Here is a 26374-nt window from a genome sequence, read left to right as displayed (position 1 = left end):
GTTTAATTCTCGATGCAGCAACGTTCAGGTTTCAAAGACAAGGGAAAGCCAAAGTCTAGAAGGGAGCTTCAGAGGATACAGTTGGTTAGGCTCGCTGGGAGCTTATGCGATCCTGGTCAATTTTACCACATCAGTTTGAAGGGTTGGTATTTATAGGTGTTGTGTTCGTTGTAGGCTAGCGGAGCACCCATTGCGTTAGATATTTTCAAGTACCTAAGCCCTGTTTAGCAGAGCTTCTAGGCCGATTTGCCGAACAGTATTTCTATGGCGTAATTCCCTATCATGATACTGGATCTGAGAAAAAACAGTTTATCTCCCTGCATAGAATCACTTCACCCTTAGAATTTATCCTGTAGAATCACTTTCCCCCATGGAAGTTATCCTAGAGAATCACTTTGTTTCAATCACGAAAATATATAGGGCAGCCTATTGAACAGAATAGCAGCACAGTTTTCACATTTTGACCAACGCTAGCTCCCCCCAGTAAATGATAAAAACTGACAATGACTCTACAGAATGCTCCAGAAAGAACCGGTTTTGCTACCAGTGCTGCCTAAACCCCTGGCCACTTCCACCGAGGAATCTGAAGATCGCCTGGCCACTGCCAGCAGCCAGCGACGAATCTGAAGATCTCCCAGGCATCGCGGCTCTCCTGCCCTTCAGGAAATCTGCGTACCAAATTGCAGAGCGCCTTGGATATCTCCTCAGTTCCTTGTCTGCGAAGTCCACGTAGTAGAGGCCATATGTAGAGTCACCGAGAAGCTCGTATAGATCCATGAGGGACCAGACGAAGTAGCCCTTGGTGTTTGAACCATTCCTGCGGACAGAACTTCAAGTCAGGTCGTTGCCGTATCAATGGGAATATGTGGCTTTTCGCCCCGGTGATTTTCTCGAACGGTTAGTCTGTACAATACATCTGCAACTACAAGTATACTTCGGCAAGGTTTTTTTTATTATAACAAGTCATTGGTTGAGCAAATGCTGAAACAGTTTATTATCTGAATTCTACACAACGGAAGCAAGTGCGGCACGGAACCAGCCCGGTGATGTTTCTCCACATAATTCAGTTTAAAAGTTTCGATATTGCATTGCCGACCATTAAACCCCTTTTGGTGACTAGCCACTTAATCCAGTTCTTTTAGGGGGAAAAAGCATGTCATGGCTAAAACAATAAGTACACTATGATTTGTGTGCTCCTGAATGCATTGAATGCATATATGCAGTGTTATGCAGAAAACCGGTCCATGCTTCTTGCTTCGTGCAGTAAGGCACCACCAGCTTTATAATTGGCACATGAAACTTCTAATATCACTGTTGATGTATAGTAATATTGTATCTTCACACCTAATTGATTTCCATGGCATTGTGTAAAACGGTACCAACTGCCAAATCACTAATGACTAAAGAGGTAATGTGTGAATACAAGGGAACAAAAAGGGTAATACCTGACAGAATCCGTGAGGCTTGTAAGGTGCTCACTCAAGAATTCCACCCTAGGGCCATCGTCAAATATCACATCCTGGTTCATTGGATAACCTAAAATAAGGTATTTGGTGAGTCATGTAAATTTGTTGAATAGATGCATATGCAAACTTGATCTTGTAACACTGAATGATGCTTTAGAAAAATAATACTAATAAAACACAAGATGATGCATAAAGGCACCAGATCGACAAGCCTATTTATTCTCAGGATTCAGGAATGGTTACCACAAGTTACCATTCTCGTGGATGTAGATGGGAAGATTGCCATAATACTGCTTGAAATATTCAAGCACTCCCTGGAGACCATAAGGTGGCACATACTACTGAGTAGCACAACATGTCATCACTATGCTGTCATACGTTAGTATACAAAATAAATTTGCTTCAAAATTTCCCTTACCCGAATTGTAGAATTATTTGTATCTGCGATGGTGTAATTATTGATTAGGCATGATAAGATGGCATGCATTAGTTAAATTACACTACTAGCATGGAGAAGTTATATTTGATTTGAACAGCTAAAAGATATGGGACGAACTCATTTCAATTGTAAGAACTAAAAATGGCAGGTGATGTACAAGCCACCCAGGCAGTAACTATTAATCAGTACCATATGGACAGGGATTAACAACATCAATGTACTCACAGTTAGATTAGCAACATTATGGACAGGGAAACTATCAGCATGCACAGTCACAGAGGAATTTCCTGAATTTTATCAAGTAAAATACTTCATGAAAACTAGTGTACAAAACATTGTCATCCTTGCTTGAGTTAACTTTAATGAGGTCATAATATAGATGGTTAATTATTGGATCATGGACTCATGGTTTTTAGACCAGAATTCAATGGACTCTTTTGAAGTTTCCTTAGTTGAAGAACTTGTGTAAAGTACCCATCTAACAGACCACGGGCTCATAAATAGATATACATTCTAACGTTGAGTAGGCAGTAGGATAAATAACGATTTTTCATGTAAAATGGTGAAAACCAATTAAATTAGTTATTCCCTGTGTTTTGCCTTTAGTACCAATATAACAATAAAAGTGTCTTTGTATGTTCAAGTCACTGTACAAAGCCAAGTATGGAACTCACATGTTGTTTTAACACATATATCAGCCAGGAAATCTCGTTCATTGCTAGAAGCAGCTTGCGGATCATCCTTCACGTACATTATTGAGTAGTAATTTACACCAAGAAAGTCAATAGAATTGATTAATTGTTCAGATTGGTTGTTAGAGAATTTTGGCAGCTTGGAACCAGCATTCTTTTTCATTACATCTGGATAGTCTCCATGGTAAAGCGGATCCAAAAACCTAACATAGAGAAACATCAGGATTAAGAAAGATCGACTATTGCTCATCATTGTTAGCCCCATGTGTCAAGATTAATCTTAGAAGTCTAAGTTCATAGCTACACAAAATCTATTGACGTTATGTTACCAAATCGTGGAAAGGGTTCCATCCATGTGGGACTACATAGGAAACTGCACAACAAATAATGATAACTCCCATAAAAATGATTATTAAGATATTAGTGAGTATTTTCATTGAATGCTCTGTTATCAGCTACATACTGAAAGATCAAATTAATTCTCTTGTGCAAGTGTGCATATGAAGAACCACTGTTGGACCCAGAAATAGATGATAGAGCGAGCAACTGTAACACCCTGCCCGGATACTCCGGCCGTAGGCCCGGATACTCCGGACATGGAGTTCCTAGTTCATGTAATTTTTGTCCTTTAGGCCCCACAATCATTAAAACAGGGATCTCACCCTTTTTCTCTCTCCCTCACAGCTCACTCTCCCTCTCCCCCTCACGTGCACTCCCGCACTCTCTCCCTCAAGTGCTCTCCCTCTCCCTAGAGCCCTAAACCCCAAATCCTCCACCCCAACTTGAGCTCAAGGCCAAGAAGGCTTCAAGATGGCGAGGAGCACCTTCTTCTCCACATGTTCCTCCCCGGGAAGTCTTGGGTTTCAAGTTCTTCGCGCGGGGAAAAGCTCGTTCAAGGTACTCCAACTTGTGCCGCCCCGATCTATGTTTCTAGGAGGTTTTAAGTGATTTCTTTTGGTCAATCAACTCTATATGCATCCCTCAACTTGGATCTAAAAGGGTTTTGATTTTGGTGGGATGGTTTTGCCAAAAATCAAGATTTCAATTTTTGGGGCAAAAATGCTGTTGAGCCCGGAGACTCCGGGTATAAGCCCGGATACTCCGGGTTTTGGAAAACTCCGAGTATAAGCCCGGATACTCCGGGTTTGGGACACTCCGGGGGAAACTCCGGGTATAGGCCCGGAAACTCCGGACTTGGGAGTCCGGATACTTCGGGTATTCATCCGGATACTCCGGAGCCAGGGAGTGCAATTTTTATGTAAATTACTAGTAGTTGCATCTAGTCATTGGCTATTTTAAGATTTCAAACCATGCATGCATTCTCTCATATCATATGCATATGCACACGTGTAGCGGCCGCGGCGGAGGAGGTCGTGTACGAGGTGGTTGCGGAGCCACATGGGCCACAGGGGCAAGCCCCGCAGAAGGAGGACCGTGGGGAGTCGGCCCAAGGCCCATCTCACCCTAGTACTAAGTAGCAGACGCAAGGCAAGCCCCGGTGCATGTCCTATTATTTTAAATTATGATTCACTATGCATATGTTTTATCTATTACTTGCGCATTAAGTATTAGGAGTTGATTGGAACCCTAGCTGCATGATCTCTAGGTTCCCTTGAGTTTTTACTAGTATGTATAGCTCGATAGCGGTGCTAGGCTAAATAAGTCCTGTAGAAGTCGGGTGACTTCGTGTCACTCACGAGACACAGGAAACTTTAGAAGCCGAGTAATTGTCGGTTACTCGCGAGATACATTATTATCTTTATATACTTCAGTATTTGAGAAATGGTTTGAAATGGATATGGAGATGTGAGACCGGGTGGGGATGATGATATTAGGTTTGGCAGCAGGACAGGGTTCCTGGGTGTCTTAGCCCCGCCCGTGTCGATTAAGGATCGGTCGTTGTGGCAGTGCTGATCGGGGATTGAATTGTACTAACCGCATGCCGAGAGTAGGAGGTAGTCGAAACCGGTAAGCCTAGTACTGCCTTGCTTCGAAAGTACATGACTTCAACTCACCTCCTGGGGTAGTCGAGTAGTCGCGGAGAAATGGGGATGCATGTTTACTTTTGGTGGTCTCACGTTGAGCTCGGCTGACCATATGATGGTGGGGCAGTCCTGTAGTTCGAGGTGGGGAGGGGAATGGTTGGTGCGTGTGGTCCGACGGGGCCTATGCTTGCCGTGTTGGTTAGGTCCACCTTGCAAGGTTAAATCGGATCGATTCGCCGTGTCTCACGGTCATGAGGGCCTTGATCTCTTTGCTGCATCGTAACAAAATGTTAGAATGTGAGTTATGTATATTAATATAAAATATTGAGCACATTGAATTATTTTGCTTGCATCACCATGATTGCTATAGTGGGTCTATGCAAATATTAGATGAGAGTTTCTTTATATAGATCCTGGAGCTAAAATAATGAAAGTAAGGAATTACTTTAGTCGCTCTTTCTGCAAAAATAACCACCAGCCAAATGCCGTGCATGTCTAGGTATGTGGGCTAAGTTATAACCACTGGTCGGGTAAGTCTTGCTGAGTATTAGTTGCTCAGGGTTTGTTGTTTACCCTATTTCAGGTTTAGGAGCTAATAAGGTATCATATCGGTGGGCTCGATGTGGCGCCTTATCTACACTTCTCGATATTTCTCGAATTATTTAGTTTGTTTTATTTATTCTCTAGTAAAAATGCTCTGTAAGTTAGATTTTCTTCCGTGCTGTCATTTCTTTTTGCAATTTTAAATTTAAAGCTATTTTATAAAAGTCTTAATGTTATTTTTCTATTTTATAATATTTTATCATGCTGGTACCTTCTACGCTCGCCTTCGTGCGAGACTTCTGGTGTGTTTCGATCGGCCTGTGGGTTGGAAACAGCCTGTCAAATTATACTTAATTAAGATAATATGTCAAATGATAGCGGTTACGCTTAATTAAGCGTTTTAACTCGGCGGGTCTGTCACAGCAACCGTTTTACATAAGTCGTACTCAAGAGGGAGCAGCCGTTTAACATAAGTCATACTGAAACATGTTCCCTATCACACTCAAGTCCTACATCACTCTTATGTCTAAAAGAAGCAGTTGAGTCTTCTTTTGCGAACTTTACTAAATTTATCCCATGATTCTCGGTTGGTAAGCCTTGGCATTTATGGTAAATTTAATTTAACACCCCTTCTAAAAGGGAAATGAACTAAATAAAAACAAAAGGGTAGATGCTACTAAACTGAATTTTATAGCAAACCAATTATGGAGCAAACCTGGATGTGTTTGCATCAAATTTAAAACTTTTAATGATCTTTCACTCATTAGTGGCAATTAAGCTAAGGGTCGTTTGCAGACTTTATGTTTCATATTTAGTAACCTTTGCTGTATAATGATAGCTGTTGGCGCAAGGAATTAAGGTGGAAATGGTGGCCAGTTGGCCACATGGCAGCTCTGGGTATGGGTCCGCCCTGCCAAAATTTCTATTTTTTCTTCTTTTATCTATGCAGCAACACATATCCAAGGCAGACATTTGCTAACAGTGGAAAAAAGATATATATGGAGCTAGTCAGCTTCGATACGAATGCAATTATGCATAGTGAACACATATATCACTCAATTTCACTGTGCGGTAGCTACATAAACCAAATATAGATAGACATGCACTCATACTTTCAAAAGAGTACACTTTGTTTAAAAGGCAAGAATAATAGGGGAACAATGATAAAACCATGAAAATTTGTTCTTTTTCATTAACCATTAATCTTTTTATTTCTCCAGTTACAAGAATATGTTCCACAAATGCTTCAAGGAGAACTACTAAAATCACACTTCTTTTTATGTCTAACACATAATCTATGTTAGCATATCAAAGCATGTTCTAGAGCGGGTTCCATTGTAACGATTCAAGAGATGAGATGAAAATATAGCAGGAAAAAGAAAGCTAGTGACATCTTTCAGTCTTTTGGGTGTTCATCGTTTGGTTGCTTTAGTACAGTCTTGTTTCACCAAGGCAGTCTATCCATGCAACAAACAGATGTAGGCATCACAAACAAGATGATCACGTACCAGCCAGTGTAGAAGGCCATTGCTCTTTCAGTTGCAGTTGTATCCTCTGTTGAGTTGGTTAAAGGTACGAAGTCATATATAAATATATTTATGCCAATAACTCCATGTTGCTTTTCCTGCAACATAAATATTTATTGGTCACTAAAATTATGTATGCTTTTGTCACAGATAATGGTTTTTTTTTTCATTCACATATAAGGGTCCCGGTAGAGTTCATACAGCACTACAGCAGTTTCAGATCAAGTGAAAGTATAACCGACTTTCCCCATAAAACATGCTTTAAGTTATCAGCATGAAAAGAACAATTTAGTTTAGAAATTTCAGATCATAAAAATAGTTAAAAATATTTATTCAAATATTAGATCTAAATATTCAACAAATATTTAAGGAAATAGTACCTGATACTTTTTCCTGTATAATGATACGGCTGAGCTATGAGCCAACAAACTATGATGACCTACAATGTAAGGCTCGGTTACAGAATTTCCATTGGGACAATTGCCAAATGGCTCAGAACACCTCCCAGGTGGTGCATGTCCAATGTTATAGCCAAGCAATGCAGCAGCATTAGGTTCATTTAGAGTAGTCCAATTCGTAACCCTATCGCCAAATTCCCTAAAGCAGACATCTGAATATGCTGTAAAATCATCACTGGAAACAGAAAACAGGGTTAAATACAAAAGAAAGTCCAAAAGCCAGACATGATATATGTTTTACAGACAACATATTGTTTAACATCTTTTTTTTTGCATGGTCATGCATAACATAGGGGGCATTCTATAATGATTAATAAATATTATCATGCCAACTACTAACGCATCAAAATTTTCATCAACGAACACAAAATGTGTAGTGAATGAAATGCATACATTATTTGAGGACTCAACCATCCATTGTATTCATCTTCAAGGACTTGAGGAAGATCATATTGACAAAGGGTAGCGTGTGGTTCGATACCTGCAAAATCATCGGGAAATTATTTACTAGTGAAAGTAGCAATTGTATTTTAACTGTTAAGGCCCATAGTGTAAGGCCCATGTGGCCCATATTATCTTCTCCTAGATATCTACAAGTCACGTGGCTGTGCTCTTCCTCTCTCTGTGATGGCTCTCTCCCTTCGATCTCCAATGTAAGTTTCGGACGGAGCGGACGGCGGGCGGCGGTGGAGATCCGCACGAACGGCGCGGATGGGAGAGGACGGCGCCTCCAGCAGAGCCGCAACAGGTGGATCCGCGAGCGGAGACGAGGCGGAGGCGGAAGTGGAGGTGGCCGCGACGGCGGCCGCGGATGGGAGAGGACGGCGCGGAAGTCCACCGGCGGCAAGGTGCCGCGACGCGACGGGCGACGGGCGACGGGCGACGGGCGACGGGCGAGACCGCGACAGGCGGCGAAGGATGAGGACGAGGCAGCGCAGCGACGGGAAGGGTGGTGGCTCAGATCGAAACCCTAAGCTCTGGTGCCATGAAACTTACATTGGAGATCGAAGGGAGAGAGCCATCACAGAGAGAGGAAGAGCACAGCCACGGGCTTGTAGATATCTAGGAGAAGATAATATGGGCCACATGGGCCTTACACTATGGGCCTTAACACCCCCCTTCAAACTCAAGGTGGAAGCGGAGGATCTGAAGCATTGAGTTTGAGCATGTTAAACCAATGTTGTTCTTGAGTTTGTGCCTTTGTGAAGAAATCTGCCACTTGCAGTTCCGAGGGCACATACTGAAGATCAATTGTTTTCTGATGACAATGAGACCGAGTGAACGAGGCATCAACACCAATATGCTTTGTGAGTTCATGCTTCACAGGATCATGTGCAATCTGTATGGCGCTAGTATTATCACAGAGAAGAGGCGTGGGACCATCACAAGAGATACCAAAGTCAGCTAACAACCATCTCAACCATATAATCTCCGAAGTAGTGGTGGCCAGAGCTCGAAGCTCTGCCTCTGTACTAGACCGGGATACAGCTGCCTGCTTCTTGGACTTCCACCCAATAGGAGAAGAACCAAGAAAAATACAATAGCCCGTAACCGAATGACAATTGATGGGGTCACTCGCCCAAGTGGCGTCTGAATAGGCATGAAGGTGAAGTGGACTATCACGAGCATAGAACAAACATTGAGAAGATGTCCCCCTTAGGTATCTCAGCACACGAAGTAAATGGCCATAATGAACCGAGGTAGGAGCACTGACAAACTGACTCAAGATATGAACTGCATGAGCAATATCAGGTCTAGTATCAGTGATATAGACAAGGCTACCAACAATATGCCTATATCGAGAGGGATCCTCCAAAGGTTTACCATCACTAGGACGAAGTTTCAAGTTAAGTTCCATAGGTGTCGCAGCTCTGCGGTGATCACTAAGTCCAGAACGAGCAACAAGATCTAGTATGTACTTAGATTGAGAAAGATAGTAGCCCTTTGTAGATTGCAAAACCTCAATCCCTAAGAAATAACTGAGAGGACCCAAGTCTGACATCTGAAATTGCTCACTGAGTTGCTTCTTCACATGAGAAATATGCTCCGGATCGTCACCTGTAATCAGCATGTCATCAACATATAACAAGAGTAGAGTACGTCCTCGTGGAGAGAGATGAATAAATAAAGCAGGGTCATGCTCACTAGAAGAGAAACCAGCATCCCTGATAACAGAAGCAAATCTCTCAAACCAAGAACGGGGGGCCTGCTTCAAACCATACAAGGCTCGACGAAGACGACAAACATATCCAGAAGGAGCATCAACACCAGGTGGGGGATGCATATAAACTTCTTCATGCAAATCACCATGAAGAAAAGCGTTCTTGACATCCATCTGAGAGATAGTCCAGGAAGAAGAAGCAGCCACAGCAATCAGAGTACGAACAGTAGTCATGTGTGCGACTGGAGCAAAGGTTTCATCATAATCGCGACCTTGGGTCTGTTGGAAGCCTCTAGCCACAAGGCGTGCTTTATATCGCTCAATAGACCCATCAGATTTGGTTTTAATTTTGAAGACCCACTTGGATGTAATAGGCACAACCTGTGACGGTAAAGGAACAATATCCCAAGTGCTAGTACGATTGAGGGCAGCCAGCTCCTCAGACATAGCAAGTTGCCACTCTGGAATGAGAGAAGCTTCCTGATAAGTGGATGGTTCGCCAACAACAACATTAGCACGAGGATACCCAAACACGGTGCGATCTCGTAGATTGTATCTTTGACCATCCTGTAACAGATCAGGAGCAACAGGAACCGTATGTGACTCATCAACATTAGTAGAATCATCAACAGCAGGAGCATCAGGACTGGCCGAGGTGGTAGTGCTAGAACGACGAATGTAGACTTGGGTGACAGGTGGTTTAGAAAAAGAATAGGAAGGAGCAGGAGCAGGAGCAGGAGAAGGTGAGGTATGTGAAGGTGGTGAGATGGAAATAGGAATAGGAGGAATAGTTGAAGAGGATGATGGTGTAGTGAATGGGACAGTGGATGGTGGTGTCACAGGAGCATTAGTAGTGGGTGAAATTGGAGGAAGGCACATATAGGAGGTAGACTCTATGGGAGAATATGAAGAGTGGGTAGAAGAATTGTAAAAGAAAGGACGATTTTCCGCAAAGGTAACATCACGAGAAATACGAATGCGGCGAGAAGAAGGATCATAACACATATATCCTTTATGCTCAGGACTATAACCTAGAAAAACACACTCAACAGATTGTGCAGTCAGTTTAGTCCGCTCGCGAGGTGCAAGTAAGACATAGCATGTACAACCAAAAACTCTAAGATGGTCATATCTCGGAGGAGTACCAAAAAGTACTTCCCCAGGACATTTACCGGCGAGCTTGGAGGACGGCTGTCTATTAATGAGATAAACTGCAGTGGAAACAGCTTTGCCCCAAAAATGAGAAGGAACAAAAGAAGATATCAAAAGGGTGCGAGCCGTCTCTATAAGATGGCGATGTTTGCGTTCAGCAACACCATTCTGAGCATGAGCGCCAGGACAAGAAAGCTGAGCAAGAGTACCCTCCGAAGCCAAAAAATGACGAAAAGTATCAGATAAATATTCACCACCAGAATCGGAACAAAACACTTTGATAGGAGCAGAGAACTGAGTGTGAATCATGCAAACAAAAGACTCATAAATGGAGCGCAACTCAGAGCAATGTTTCATTAAATAGATCCAAGTATAACGAGAGTGATCATCAATAAAAATGACATAATATTTATGACCACCCTTTGAAACAAAAGGAGTTGGGCCCCATACATCAGAATGAACAAGATCAAAAGGTCTACTAGAATGAGAAACACTAGATGGATATGGAAGTTGTATTTATTTTCCAAGTTTGCAACCCTTACAATGAAAACTAGACTCAACAGATGTATGGCCTAAACATCCTGACTTTACTAAGGTGGACAAATGAGATCCACAGAGGTGACCAAGACGATGATGCCATTGGGCAAAAGACGCAGTAGAGACCGATGCAGCGAAAGACACAGGAGGCGGAGCCACGGTGGATGAAGGAAGATGCAAAGTGTCCAAAAGGTAGAGGCTAGGAGCACCTCTACGGCGACGGCCAGTCCCAATCACAGCTCCGCTCCGACGATCCTGAACAAAACATGATGAGTCATCAAATCCAACAAAGCAATTATGGTCTGCAATTTGTCCTACTGAGAGAAGATTCATAGACAGCTGGGGTACAAAAGAAATATTGGGTACAGAAAAACGAGAATTGCAAATTGAACCCTGATGAGTAATATGACAAGATGTACCATCAGCTGTCTGAACTGAAGCACCATCAACGACTGGCTTGCAAGAAGCTAACTCTGACTGATCGGAGGTCACATGAAAGGAAGCCCCTGAGTCAAGAACCCAAGATGGTGATGGAGCAGCAGCAGATGAGGCAGCGGCAACAGACACCGAGCCTCTAGGAGTGGAACCAGTATCACGGCCACGAGCAGCACGACGAGCACGGAAGTCTGCCAACTTCTGCGGATAGTGAGCAAAACAATAATCTGAACTGTGATTGGTCTTGCCACAATGTTTACAAGGTTGTAAAGATGAAGCCTTGCGTCCGCCAAACCTCTGGGAAGCAGCCAACACACTGTGAGAGCCTGAACCAGGAGCAATAGACATAGACTTAAGACGGGTCTCTTCTGCAAGTAAGTCAGACAAGGCCTGTGACATAGTGAGAGTAGAAGAACCCTGAAGCAGTCATGTACGAAGAGAATTGTACTCAGCTCGAACACCCATAACGAATCTATATGTAAAGAAACTTCTCAATGAACTGATGTGCTGGACACGGATTAGCGGTGCATTCGGGTACCATGGAGGTCAAGGCACCCATCAGTCGATCAAATGCAGTGTAATACTCATCAATAGACATGTCATTTTGCTCAATGAATGAGTTTGCTGCATGAGCGTGTGTAAGAGGGCACCACTGTCCTGAACATAACGCTCCTTCAAACTGTTCCAAATGCCCTTGGCTGTTTTAAACTTACGAAGGCTCATAATCATGGTTTGTTTAGTACTACTAACCATAGCAGCCATGACTTTCCCATCATTAATCTCCCAGTCCTTAACAGCAGCGGCATTACCTCGGAACTGCAAGTGGCAGATTTCTTCACAAAGGCACAAACTCAAGAACAACATTGGTTTAACATGCTCAAACTCAATGCTTCAGATCCTCCGCTTCCACCTTGAGTTTGAAGGGGGGCGTTAAGGCCCATAGTGTAAGGCCCATGTGGCCCATATTATCTTCTCCTAGATATCTACAAGTCCCGTGGCTGTGCTCTTCCTCTCTCTGTGATGGCTCTCTCCCTTCGATCTCCAATGTAAGTTTCATTAACAAGATAATCGAGGTACAACATATACATATTCTTCGTTGGAATATTTCATTAATATCAGTCAACCATCTAAACCTACAGGTTGTCAAACAATAGAAATAATGTTCAAGTACATATATATCTACCATTGAAAGGGCAACAGAAACACAGTAAACATCTATATCGAGTTTGACCTCTTGTAATATATTGTCAGTTGCTTTGAAATCAGACTCATTTTTGTACAATATATATAAACACATATATAATTTGACCAATTTTCGGTTAAAATTGACAGAATATGTTTTTTCAAATCAAAATATGTACTAAATTGATGGATGGAGGGAGTATACACCAGCAGGCTGTGAGTATGTTTAAAACTTTTTACAGAGCGCATGCAAAAATGTCTTGCAAACATCAGGAGTATTATGCATAGTCTTCATGATGCAAACAGCTAATAAGTAAACAACTAGGTATATAGTATTATAACCTTACCATAATCCAGAAGTTCATTGATAAGATTATTATAGTACTGTAATCCTTTTGGGTTGACTTCTCCTCTGCCATCTACGCACATGCAAAAGGTAATGAGGGTTACACCTTTTTAAGAAAATCCAATCCAATCGTGGCAATTTGGTAAAAGATAAACAGATCATACTGGGAATAAGCCTTGGCCAAGATATAGAAAACCTAAAAGCATCCAATCCAGTCTCCTTCATTAGTTTTACATCCTCCTATAACAAATGTAAAGAAACGATGAAATTGCCATTTATTAGCACTCATCTTTCCTCCAGAAAAAGAACAGCGCTTTGCATTTTACCCAGATCTACTCTTCTCTTGCTTGCTAGAACTAGTTTCGGTACTTGTTACAACATAGCAGTTTGGGTTTGTTTACAATAACATGTAGGTCTGCTGAAGCACCTCAAAACAAGTGATAGCGATATACCGATCAAGTTTTACAGTTACAGTCTTGCGTATGGTAATACCATACCTTCCTAATAATACAATAAGCTCAACTCTAATAAGCAGTGCAATGTCCATTGCACTAGGGCTTCAACATAAATCATATATAATTATTGAAAATGAAACACTTCTGGAAAACCATAACTTAAGGCTAAAGTAAGGTAAAACTATAATATTTGATTGAGAAGCCAAAATGCTTGTTCAATACAAAAATACAGCTCAACTATCCTTTAATTAAAGTTACTAACTACAAAGCACCATCCCTCATTTATACATTATACAACTCCCAAACAACCCACTCCCTCAAAAGATAGCACCATGTCAAGGCTACCTGCCTGCAGTAGCCAATAGGTCAGTTGTGAAGAGTTTGCTCATCGATTACAGGAGCATTTGTGTCATGAGACGTCACATAACAGCAGCTAATTAAAAATTGATAGAATCCGCGCATGTAAATCAGCATACCTTGTACTTGTGGTAACCATTAGTTGCTACATCACCATCTCCATTGTGATGGCTTGTATTGCGGAATTAACTCATAAACACATAGGCTGACCCAAATGCACAACTTGGGGCAATGAAAGAAAGTACTTAATGTTCTTGTTTCACAGAAGATCAGATCTCTAGTAACTAAAATCATTTTCATCTTGATTACCATTATTATTTGGCTACACTGCTACTCGTCTGGATCAAGGCAACGCATCCAGTGGAAACCAAACTTTCATGAAAACTCGTGCAAACCACGGCAAAAAAGCCGTCTAAATTCACCAAAAAAATCACACATGTATATGATATGATGATACATAACCTTGTAAAATATCTTATCCAAACTCGACTTTGTTTGTGAGATATAAAAGTAACAAATTTATAACAAATCACCTGGACAGTTTTCTGGCTTGAAAATTGTTATTTTTATATCTCACAAACGAAGTCGAGTTTGGACAATATATTTTACAAGATTGTGCATCATCATATCATCTATATCTGTGATTTTTGGGTGAATTTAGACGATTTTTTTACCATAGTTTGCACGAGTTTTCACAAAAATGGTGGTTTCCACCAGATACATTGCCATGGATCAAAGCCAGAGCTAGTCGTCTCAGTTGTCTCAGGCATGAGTAGTCGCTTGACTGTGAGGCCGAGAAGGTCGTGTCTGTTCTTGTCATTGGAGCACTGAGTGCCCCAATATCTTAGCGTGAGCTTGGCTACGCTGTTGTATTAAAAACTTTCTGAGTTCCTTCTTCTTAATACAAAGATATGCAGCTCTCCAACGTATTCGAGAAAAAAAAACTGTCTATTCTTAGTATATGACTAGAAAGGCCGCGCAGCATTGCTGCGCATGACCTGATTTTTAACTTTTATTTGTATTATATAAAACTTTGTATATTTTTTTCGATATCGAAATGAAGCTATTACATTTGTTGATGTTTTTTATGGTGAAAGAAGGGGTAAGATAGTTTATTAGGGAGGTCGGAGCACAATTAGTCTGATACTTAATGTATTTGCGAAAATATGTTGCAATTAATAGACGTGTTAGTTTTTAGAAAGTAGTGGTTATATTAAAATATGATGCGTTATTATGGAGGTAGCATGAGAAGTCGTAGAAGGATGGTGATCGAATTGTACGTATAATGTTGCTATTGTAGTAGTAACGACTGGAACATATTCTAGTTGGTGTAAGTTTTTTTAATACGTGGAATAAGAATGTACGTAGTTTGATGCATTTTTTTCAGGATTTCAACATAGGCGGGACGAATATGTCAATTCGTAGCACCTATGCTTGAATTAGTAGCACCTTATCTGTTAATCCATTCGCTGTCATTTATTTATCTTTATTATTTGTTAACGTTTCTGAGGTTGGTATAAAAAATGAAACAATTCTTCATTTAATAGTAGCAAGTGTCTCAATGTTGATTACATGATTTGTCTTGGAAAACCTTAAAATGAAATCTCTACATACGATTCCTGCAACAAAAGAGAGCACCACGTCATGCCACGTCATCAACAAAAATCGTGGCCGTCGATCCGGCGACCAACGGCCGGCGGCTGGCCGAGCCCCTCCTCCCCGCGGCTCGCTCCTCGCGGCCGCTAGCCGAGGCCACCCCCGCCGGCTCCTCGCAGCACCGTCCTGAGCTTCCTTGTGCCCGTAGAGAAAGGGCCAGCGGCCGCGCGCAGCCTCCGGCGGAGATAAAGAGGAGAGAGAGATGGGGAACGCGGCCGGCTCCGCTCCGCCCGGCGCGCTTCGCTCTGCCGCCGCTGCCTCCGCATTAGTGTCGTTTTAAAACGGTCTCATGCATTGACACGTAATTTTGAGACGAACTATCAAACAACTTTTACAATGGTTTGTCTTTTTATTAGTTGTCTCATAGTTATACCATCATCCCTTGATTTGTGGATGAAATAAAAAATATTTTGAATTACATGGCAACAACAACTCGTACAATGGTGGGAAGTAGTCTCGTACTCCTAAATTTCAAGCTATGAAACATACAGTTGTTTCGCAAAGCAACCACCATTTTTTCTCGCTCACTCTCTCCTCTATATCACCAAAAATTCTACGTAGCACTGCATGAGACGACCTATAAGACCCCTGACATATAGCAAATACCGGTTAAATCTTAAAATAAATTTATAAATATACAATCACATGTGCCGAGTCAAGAGATCAAACTCAGGTGGTATATTCTGGCACAAGGAATCTTACTAGTTCGCCGACGGTGTTGTATATTTCATCAAATAATTTAGAGGTTCAAATCACATTTCGCTTCTTATCATGTAGGAGTGCGAACTAAGCTTGGAAAATTGTCAAAGCCTAAACTGGAGCGAAAGAAAGAAAAGATCATTTACCTGATCGTTCTCAAAATTTAAAAATAGAAAAACATGTACAAGAAATTTCATCATACAGACCGGATGTAGATAGGGATGAAAATCTCTATAAAAACCTTACATAGAACAACATATACTTTTATGTAATTTAACTCCACCAAAGTTTATTCCAAATAAAACATTCTTCACCATAAATAATATCGACATGGCTAGAGTTGTTTTTATAAAATATTTTTTTTGTTATACACAACTCTCTCCATTTAATTTAATGCTACGTATTTACAAAGATATTACTTAGCTCAAGTGTCAATTGGTTAGGTCGCCTAGAGTGAAACTTATCTATTTGAGGTCAAATTCTACGCTTAGCATAGGCACTCATATACTTTAATATTTCTTTAATGAATTAATGATATTTTTTAAGGTTACGTGCGAGTTATTTGTGTTGATTTCATCAGTCTCTAAATCTGTCAATTTAATTCTATAAACGGAGACACATACAGGAGGACACAGAAGCCTAAATCTGTCAATTTATTTAATTCTATAAACGGAGACACATACAGAGGACACAGAAGCCGCGGCCGTCTATGAGTAGGGTATATGATATGGTTGTCAAAATCACGATTGCATTTCTGATTTATGTTTAAAGATCTTATGATTCTGAACTTTTGAGACCATGTCGATATACTTCAAATTAGATGCCATCAGATGAGAAATACAATAAGGCCGTCCACATGCTCTTGTTCGGTATAAAAATCAGCAAAAAGATACGGAAGTGAGAACAATACCGGAAGAACACGGCGAAGATTTTGTTTTTGCGCGAAAGAAACACGGCGAAGATGGCAACAAATAAAACAGAAAGGATCTCTCATCTTATCTGCCCTGTAATCTCCAGTCATCTGACCAAAAGATTAACCGGTTGACCACCAGGAACACGCGTCAAACTGACATGTGGCCCCATCAACACGGACACCCCCCCCGGCGGGGTGGGGGTAGAAGTAGAACGTGCGCGGAAACCCCTCGCCAGCTGTGTCCGGGCCTACCAACCTCTGGACTCGGTCTTGGTGCACCGATGACTTGCGCCCCTTCCCCTCCCGTGCTCGCGTCTCGTGGGGCCGGTCCATGCACCGGGGCCGCTGGCCCCCCGAGCGCATCGCCCGCCCCTGGCCCCTACTTCCCTTCAAAAAGGGAAGCAAAAACACTGCCACGGAAGGCGCGAGCTGGAGGCAAGCCCAAAGGAGGCGGAAAAGCTTGCAGGCGAAGGCGCGGCGCGGCGCCTCTGGAGGAGCCCCTAGCCGGCGGCCATGGCGCCGGGGGTGGTGGTGGTGGAGGAGGAGGAGGGGGAGCAGCAGCAGGGAGCGCCGCCGCGGCGGCCGCCGCTCGCCGTGGAGGCGCTCCGCGACAAGATCGTCGAGAAGGTGAAGGCGAACCGCGTCACGCTGATCGTCGGTGACACCGGATGCGGTAATCTCCGGGGTTTTCCCCTCCCCCATTCCCTCTTAGGTTGGCTGTACTGTGCGTGTCCCTGCTGGTTCTTCGAGATGATGCCTTTTTGTGCCTTTGGGTTTTCTTGAGGCCTGCGAACGGAGTAGTATATTTTTACTCCATGGAGTTTTTTTTTCTCTTCGTTCTGCTGTGGTTTCCTTCTACTCGCTGGTCGCTGGTTGTTTTAGGTCTGATGATGATTGGGGGTGGCATTGGGGTTTTGGATGGGTTTTCCGTCGGATTGGGGAGAAACGAGAAGGGTTTTAGCAGTCCGAACTTTTTTTTTCAGGTTCTTTCCTCAGTTCTCTTTTTATTAATGCTTTTGGGGGAAATGGTGGTTCTTGGAATGGGATGGGTGATGGTTCTTGAGATTTGTACTAGTGCGGTTCTCTTTTTATATTTTGACGCCTGTGTGATATGACCTTCTGTTGTGCGTTAATTCACTGTATTGGGTTCGAATTTCAGATTCCCTTTCGCAAAAAAAAAAAAAATCAGATTCCCGAATTTGTTGTTGCCTTACTGGGATTTCAGTAGCACCGATGCAGAATGGAGGAGTGTTGAGCAAGATGCGATTTTCTTGTAAAATCGTTGATTTTATTTAATCTATCAGTTTATTCAGTTTTATCTATCGTTGCAGGAAAGAGTTCTCTAGTCCCCCAGTTCCTCTTAGAAGAAAATATGGAACCCATCCTTTGCACACAGCCTAGAAGGTTTGCTGTAGTAACCATTGCTCGAGCGATCGCTGAATCTCGCAATTGGCAGCTAGGTGAGGAGGTTGGATATCATATAGGGCATTCAAATGTGTCGGATCTCAACTCTAAAAGGTACTCAACTCACAGTTACCCAATGTCATTTGTCCGAGCAGATATTTGACTGCTCTCAGTTATCACATAATACTCAACTAGCTTTATTGAGTATATTTGTACTTTATTTTGATCCATCCAACTCAGCTAATTGTTCGGAGTACCCTAGTCTGCTGATCTGGTAGTGGCAAAACTGGTGTGTCTAGTGTTACGTTGCTTCTCTGGCTATCATCATGTCATGCTTTATAAATGCTTTCTTATCATGAGCGCGTTAGCTTAGTCATAGCTTGTGATCTGGTTGTTGGATTTGGACACTTGCTCCAGTATGCCATGTGCTACTCAGTTCCTTCAGGGAGGATATCCTGCACTTGAAGCATTTTCAATTAGTGCCGGATACTTTAAGTGTGCGTCGGTCCCCCAGGTTTTGTCCCTCAAGCTTCTGCCATGAATGTAAACTTGATTGAAGTCTTGTGGTCACAATTAATCTTATTTTACCTCCCTATCCTTTTTCAATTGTCAATTAAAACATTATCCTTGCTAGAACTCTGACCCCTGATCCTGAAAACATTGCTTTTGGACTCGATGCTGCTATGCGCAGGTTTTCCCAATCTGCATACCTTGATTCCTTCTTTTAGTCCTGGCATATCTTCTAATACTATTTTTCAAAGACCACCATGGGGCTTCATCTAAGACAGGTGGGGCCTTGGTTGCACATGTCATCAATATCAATATACTGAGTGGTATTTCTCAGTGTTACATGGGCACGGGTGCAGGTGTCACTCGGGTGTCTGATTTGGCAGATCTTTTGAAGCCACGCCAAAAAGCACTTAGAATCTGACATGGTTGTTGGTGTCTGACATGGTTGCAATATCAGTGGATGTTATTTAATATTGTTCCTAACATATTCATTTGTCAATATTGACCACCACCATTATTGCAAGCTTCCTTGCTCTGAATTTTCAGTGGCTTGTCTTCTTGCTGTTTTGGTTATTTGCTCTGCCTCAACTGGACAATCCATTTTACCTACGTACTGATTTTTCAATCAATCCTGTTATGATACATGATTGACTTTCGAAACTTATTTGACATGTGAATCAGGTCAAAAATTGTGTTCAAAACAGCTGGTGTAGTATTGGAGCAAATGTGTGATAGGGGAATTGCTGCATTGAGGTATAAGGTCATTATTCTTGATGAGGTACACGAAAGATCTGTGGAGTCTGATCTTGTCCTTGCTAGTATCAGGCAGTTTTTGATGAAAAAAAGTGACTTAAGGTAAGCACCGGAGTAGTGTCCACTAGGGCACACTACAATATGTTTGCATTTAACAGTAATGGTTGCCATCTCACTAAATAGATAACTAATTGCCTACCTGCTTGTTGATTTGTCACCGTGGGCACTCTTGGCAGGTTGGTTTTGATGTCTGCCACTGCTGACATTACAAGATATAAGGAATATTTTAGAGATGTAGGAAGGGGTGAAAGGGTTGAAGTGATTGCCATTCCCAGTAGTCCACGTACAAGCATTTTTCAGAGGAAAGTCCTATACCTGGAGCAGGTAAATATTGTGTTTTCTGTCTTAGTTCATCATGTATCATTAAACTTGCAATGAACAGATTTAAATGTTGTGTCTTGAAATCTTAATATGTCTGATCACGACATGATATGTTATTTGTTTCTGTATTTACTATGACTCTCCAGCATTTTATGATGACCTATCATTGTATTGTTGATCCAGCCATTTTCACAAATTATATGATTGACCTGCTAATTAAACATGTTGATGCATTTTGTATTTGTGTCATTAATTCAGTTTCGTACTTTGCCAACTTGATTGCTGTTGCTATGAGAGATTAGTTTCAGTTCCATCTCCCGGTTTGTGATTTTTAGATAGATGGTAATCTATATTCATCTCCTCAAGCTTGTTTCTCATCATTAGCCTTTTGCAATTTAATGCTTCAGATTGCTGACATTCTCAAGATAAATTCTCAATCGCTTTCAACAACATATTGCTCTGGTCTGGATGCTTCTGCTGATGCTGAAATTACCTCTGAAGTTTATGAACTTATCCACAAGTTATTGTTGCATATACACCAAAATGAACCTGACATTGGCAAGAGTATTTTGGTTTTCCTCCCTACATATTATGCATTGGAGAAGCAATGGATCCGTCTGCTACCTTATAGTTCAACCTTTAAGGTGCATATTCTTCATCGGAGTATTGACACTGATGAAGCTCTTCAAACTATGAAGATATCAAAGTCTTGCCGCAAGGTACAGTCCCCTCTATTTCTATCATAGTATCATACTCGTATAAGGAGACTTGCTTCTGTTTCTTAAGCTATGTGGCGCCAGTAGCCTCGAGGCATAGTGATAAGTTTTTATGGATTTTCTGTTTTTCTACTCCCTCATTTTCTTTTCATTATAAGGCTCACAGTTGCACACATATTTCAAGATTCAAACTTCAGATCTTCCACCTAAAATTTTCTCAAGAGTTTGTAGATTGTGGGATATGAAGTAAGCACCATTGTATTCAGACTACATTTACTTTCACTATTGTGTCAATTTTGTGGTCATGCACCATATGTTTTGAATGGAGGGAGTAGGTGTTACAATCATTATTTGCTAATTGGAATAACATGGTTGCTTAAATCCGAGCAGAGATACCTCTCTTCCCTGCTCTCATTTATGCCTCAGTTACATGTCATTCCTTATTAGCTGTTGAGATTTCTTGTATATCTTATTTTTTGCACCGACATTTTATGTGTTTCTTATCCTGTAAAAGGGTATGTGGAACTACATAAGTCTTTGGTCTCAAATATAAGTCCATCTAGATCTAGCATCTCACAATTCACCCAATAGAAGTCCAGCAATTTCAAAGCTCCTCTTTTAGGGAAATACTACTCCTTCTCTGTTGGAACCCCTTAATTATGCCAACGATTTAGGGGTATCATAACCATTGTATAACCCACCTTAATTCCCGTGCATTAACTGGAATTATATCAGAAGGGGTACCTTTTACAAAGGAGGCTTGAACCAATGGATCTCAACCACCGTGATCTTGGGCTTTAAGAATTAAGTCTAGACTGCATGGGAACCCCATAACACTTGCATTGCACTTGAAAGGATGAAACATAATGAGGTATAACAGTACAAATAACTTTTTTGAACGTGTTTCATATTTAGATGATTGATTGAAACTATCTCCTGTTACCAATAGAGTGAATGTATGATCCTTTTCTGAGTTCATTTTTTTTTCTTTTCTGCAGGTGATACTGGCTACAAACATTGCTGAATCATCTGTTACTATACCTGGAGTTGCATATGTTATTGATTCTTGTAGATCATTGCAAGTCTATTGGGACCCAATTAGGAAAACAGACGCAGCTGGCCTTGTTTGGATTTCCAAGTCTCAGGTAACTAATTCAGACATTCATTTTTTTCTTGTTCAATTATAACTTTTCCCCCCGAAACTCTGTAACTTTTCTTTAATATTTTCCTAGGCTGAGCAGCGTAAAGGCAGGACAGGCCGAACCTGTGATGGTCAAATTTATCGTCTGGTGACTGGAACATTTTATAACAGTTTAAATGATCATGAATATCCTGCCATTTTAAGATTATCCTTAAGGGAGCAGGTGCTCATGGTTTGTTGTGCAGAGCCCAGATCTATGAATGACCCTAGCGGTAATCCTTATTCCTGCAGATAAGGCACCTTTTAATTCATCTTTATTTGTGATTATTTTGCATCATGTTGTTCGTTGGTTTTTCTTTAAGCAATCTTATTTATGATTGTCCCTGGTGAGTTCGTCACTGCCCTTTTTAGTTTTTTTTATACTTCTCACACCTTCGAAGCACAACCTTGACAGTTGAATTTCAAAGTTCTATATTTTTATTAAGTCACACAAAATATAATACAACATGTAGGTACTTTTGATGAAGAATACACTAACAATACTATATATTCAATTATTCATGTAATTATCTCAAAACTTCTGTGCATATTTGTGGTCCAAATTTTGCTACATATTTAGGTTAAAGATGAAACTCACTATATTTTTCTCCCCAGCACTTCTGCAAAAAGTTCTCAACCCACCAGATCCAGATGCTGTTGAAGATGCGCTAGAATCGCTTGTTCAAATTCATGCATTGGAGAAGACAAGTTCTGGACGCTATCAGCCCACTTTCTATGGCTGTTTGCTCAATAGTTTGCCATTGTCATTCGATTCTTCTGTTCTTACCCTAAAATTTTGCGAGCTTGGTGCTGTCCATGAAGGAATCCTTATAAGCATTATGCTGGACATCCAGCCGCTTCCTATCCTGCAACCTTTTGGCTATCAAGTACTGGTATGTTTTAGTTGTGTCATGGATCATCCTTATCTCCAATTTGCACTGTTGTGGTAGTTATTCCCTACTATCGAATTTACAGTGTCAGAAGTATAGAGACAATTACTTCAAGGAAAATGGCAGTGTACGGATTGGCAAAAAGGAAGCTGCTACCATTGGAAATGTTTGTGCATTCCAATTTTGGGAGCGTGTATTTAAGGTATATCTTATCTGTAATAATCTCTGTGCATACACTGGTCATTCAGTCATTTGGTGGTTGCTTTATTTTTTTTGCCAACATTCCATGTGGCACTAACACATATTAGAATTTCTTTTACTTCAATTGTCTTTTTCAAAGGATAAAAAATTCAATGAAATTTTTATTGCCTGCTATTCGGGATTAGATTTCTCATCTTATGTTTCAGGACAAGCATCGTCTGGATTATCTAAAAGATGTGGCGAGTGCTCAAGAACCAGAAGAATCACATACCTTCCTTGCTAAACCTGAAGAGGAGTGGTGTGCAATTCATAATCTTGCCCCTGCAGCGTTTAAGAACATATCTGAAATTTGTATGTCCTTTCCCTGTACTTTTGTGATGGTGTGAGAGTAGGCACTCCTAGTACAGTAATGTTTTATGACATAATGTAGTATCTTAGTTACGCCATTTTTCTTGCCATTCGTATTTTCCAATATATGTTAGAACAGTAAGCTACCTTTTCTACAATCTCCTGTACATTTTTTTTCTATAAAAAATTGTGCAGGAGATAGTAGAAAAGGTAGCTTACACTGTTCTGTGTGGAAGTAGCTTTTGTTCAAACAAAGTTTTACATGGTGTGAGGATCTACTCGTAGAAGTGCAAGATATTTCCGCACAATAGTGACATTTGTCAGCTGTAGCTAACTCATTTTCTTTTTGAACAGATGATGATGTTATGAAGCAACTGCACCGTTTTAGGCCTAGTTTTCTTGTCAAAATAAATCCTCCGAAGTATCTTCAGCCTTCTAAACTCAACCACACGTGTCTCCATAATGAATTACTGGACCTAGAGGAGGATATGGATTCACTCTTGTTAGAGGCTGAGAATTCTCAGTGCGATTCACAGAAGCGGTGTGCTGCAACTCCGTATGTTTTGCAAACTGATTTTGGGACCACTACCACTGTTGAAATGCTGAAGATGCTTGTTAAGGAGGTGTGCTCTATCTAGTCAATGAATTAAACACACCCAATGAGTATTTCTATATGTGAAACGCATTGCAATTTATTCTCTGCGCTACCCATAACGATTGCTATTTACTCCACAGATGAAGACACAACATGGCCAGGAAAAGACAGTTTCTTTCATGGGACAACTTGGTCCTTATGTGAAGCCAACCTTGGGAGCTGAGGCGTGTGTGTTCTTTGTTAATGGATCGTGCACTCAAGGGGCTGCATGTCGCTTTTCTCATTCATCATTTGCACCAAAACCAGTATGCAAGTTCTTTCTCACATTACAGGTATGATTTTGTATATTTTATACTAATGGTTGTCGGCTGATCTTTCACATTTTTTTGGCTCATGTCATTCTAAGTTTCTAGCGTTAGTTGTCAATTTAGGCTGTTTTCTTGTGCTTCTAATTGCAAGGTTGTCATAATATTGCTGTATGAATGAATTCAATGCAACAAACCAAATAAACTACAAATTATGCTGTTTCATCTTGTGTGGATTTGTATTTTCTTAAATGGGCAACTTACAATCTACATTCCTCTGTTTTGGTTTCTGATGTCCTCTTGCATCAGGGTTGTCGAAATGGTAACTCTTGTCCGTACTCACATGATACTGGCTCCTTGATTTCTACACCAATCACATCTGGAGTATGTGCTCAAGAAGGCAGAGCCACTTCACTATGTTGTACAAGGTTGTTTCCTGCTGATGGAGATGGGCATATTCTTATACTGAATGATAAAACACTGCAGTTCTCTAGTAAGCTTAGCCAATATTACGATGCATGTAAGATTGTTGCTGGTATACCTGGCCTGCAGTCTGTTGAGTCTTATTCAGTTCCAAAGGGCCTCAAGATACTCCAAAATTTGGCCGATCCATCTAGTCTAATCACCGAGCATGAACAGAAATTACCAGTTCCTTGGACAAAACTAAAGCGAGTTTTTTGGTTCGCTGATTTTGATAATGATGAATCAGCTGGTGAGCAGGCTCTCTTGCAGAAGTTCTTTGAGAATATCGCCATCAAGATCTTGTCAGAAAGGCTGTCTGGCCTGCAGGTCATCTTGATCATGAAAAACACAAGATACATTCAGCTACAGGTATGCCACTCCTCAAGGTTCATTAGAAACTTCAAAATGTGCTTAGACTTTGCATTACACTAGTGGACAGCTGACCCTATGCTCCGTTAATTTTTCAGGTGGAAAGATTGGCGAGGGAATGCTTCTTTTTCCTCAGCGAATCATTTATGTTTGATGAAGCAACTCTGGGATGGTTCTCGGACATCTCCAGACATCCAAGAGGGATGCAAGTCTCAGCACCAGTCACTTATGTCTTCAATATGCATCCTCCTTCCATGACCCAGTTTGGTGATTATCCAGCTGAGCTGCGTGAGGCGTTAGGCAAGAATTAGTTACGCCAGGTTATCCGCTTGTGAATAGCTAGTGACATCTGAATGACTCAGTAGTGAACTTGTTCGTGTATCGGCACTGAAGCCCTTTTTGTTTAGAAAACATTGAAGTCCTTAACTCGTTTATTATGTTAACTCCTACTTTACCGGTTATCAACTATCCTCTCGTGTCTATAGATTACTTGAAGGCACGAACTGCTTGACCTGGTACGTTACTTAAAGTTATCAATGCTCAACTCGAAGGGCTTGTTTGTTTGCCTCTTGGATTATAGAATTTAGCTCATAGTCCAAGGACAAGGTAAAGTACACCCTGGGCCATCAAAATAATCTGAAATAAGTTGCTGTTCTAGCCTAACCTATTTCAGATTCTTTAGATGGTCCAAGATGGCTTTTTACCATATTACCCTTGAATCATTAGATTATATAATATAGGGAGGAAACAAACATGGCCTACTTTGATGGTGTAATCAACACCCGAGGAAGTCTTGCACTGTCTTTTGAGCAGACGCAGCTGATACTCGGAGCCTCTGCTTGCTCCAGCTTTGAGTTCATATCGTCTAATTGTTGGTTATGGGTTTAAAAAGCTGCATTCTTATTCTTTTTTTTGCGTATGAAAAAGCTGCATCAGTTAAGTTGTAACATTGTGTACCTCGTCTGCAGTGTGGTGCACGCAAACTTAAACAAAATTATCATGTAACCAGATTAATGTCCATCCTTTTGTGGTCTGGGTTTTGTGAGATGGATTGCAGTGCTCCGCTGCTTGAAGTTCGAGTTGATATGAAATCGTCGTGCTGTACCAGTGGTTGACCCAAGCATATCACACATCAAATCCTTGCAAGGGCTTGTCCCGATCTAGTTGGATCCAATTTATTATCATGACATTGCCAGAAAATATGTTCATTTTTATCTACTAACCCAAGTTATTGGGCCAAAAAGGGCTCATTTCTCCT

At 41.2% G+C, this 26374-nt stretch overlaps 2 protein-coding genes across 3 annotated transcripts; one reads left to right on the top strand and one right to left on the bottom strand.

Annotated features, from left to right (window-relative positions):
* Positions 1-314: 314 nt before the first annotated feature.
* Positions 315-13919, bottom strand: LOC120674574 (putative beta-glucosidase 5; the record flags this gene model as incomplete). The annotated part of the gene is made up of 11 exons (XM_039955738.1): positions 315-817; positions 1446-1536; positions 1720-1804; positions 1885-1907; positions 2580-2800; positions 6634-6749; positions 7032-7284; positions 7503-7590; positions 12924-12995; positions 13087-13162; positions 13854-13919. Coding segments are annotated over 11 exons (1368 nt in total), but the record flags the coding sequence as incomplete, so codon positions are not given.
* Positions 13920-17432: 3513 nt separating this feature from the next.
* Positions 17433-25685, top strand: LOC120676454 (zinc finger CCCH domain-containing protein 4-like). Of its 2 annotated transcripts, none has more exons than XM_039957720.1 (14): positions 17433-17675; positions 18334-18520; positions 19598-19771; positions 19906-20053; positions 20458-20769; positions 21765-21911; positions 21999-22179; positions 22562-22839; positions 22922-23038; positions 23244-23388; positions 23740-24008; positions 24121-24285; positions 24595-25116; positions 25215-25685. In XM_039957720.1, the coding sequence occupies exons 1-14, from the start codon at positions 17516-17518 to the stop codon at positions 25425-25427; spliced, it is 3018 nt and encodes a 1005-aa protein (XP_039813654.1). In that variant the 5' UTR covers positions 17433-17515; the 3' UTR covers positions 25428-25685. The 2 variants fall into 2 exon arrangements, with proteins under 2 accessions (XP_039813654.1, XP_039813652.1); XM_039957718.1 differs by having other exon boundaries at positions 24121-24312.
* The last annotated feature ends 689 nt before the right edge of the window (positions 25686-26374 follow it).

Source organism: Panicum virgatum, chromosome 5N, assembly GCF_016808335.1.
Source record: "Panicum virgatum strain AP13 chromosome 5N, P.virgatum_v5, whole genome shotgun sequence".
NCBI classification, from domain to species: domain Eukaryota; kingdom Viridiplantae; phylum Streptophyta; class Magnoliopsida; order Poales; family Poaceae; genus Panicum; species Panicum virgatum.
Note: the sequence above shows the minus strand (reverse complement) of the source record. Positions and strands in the feature narration are given on the sequence as shown.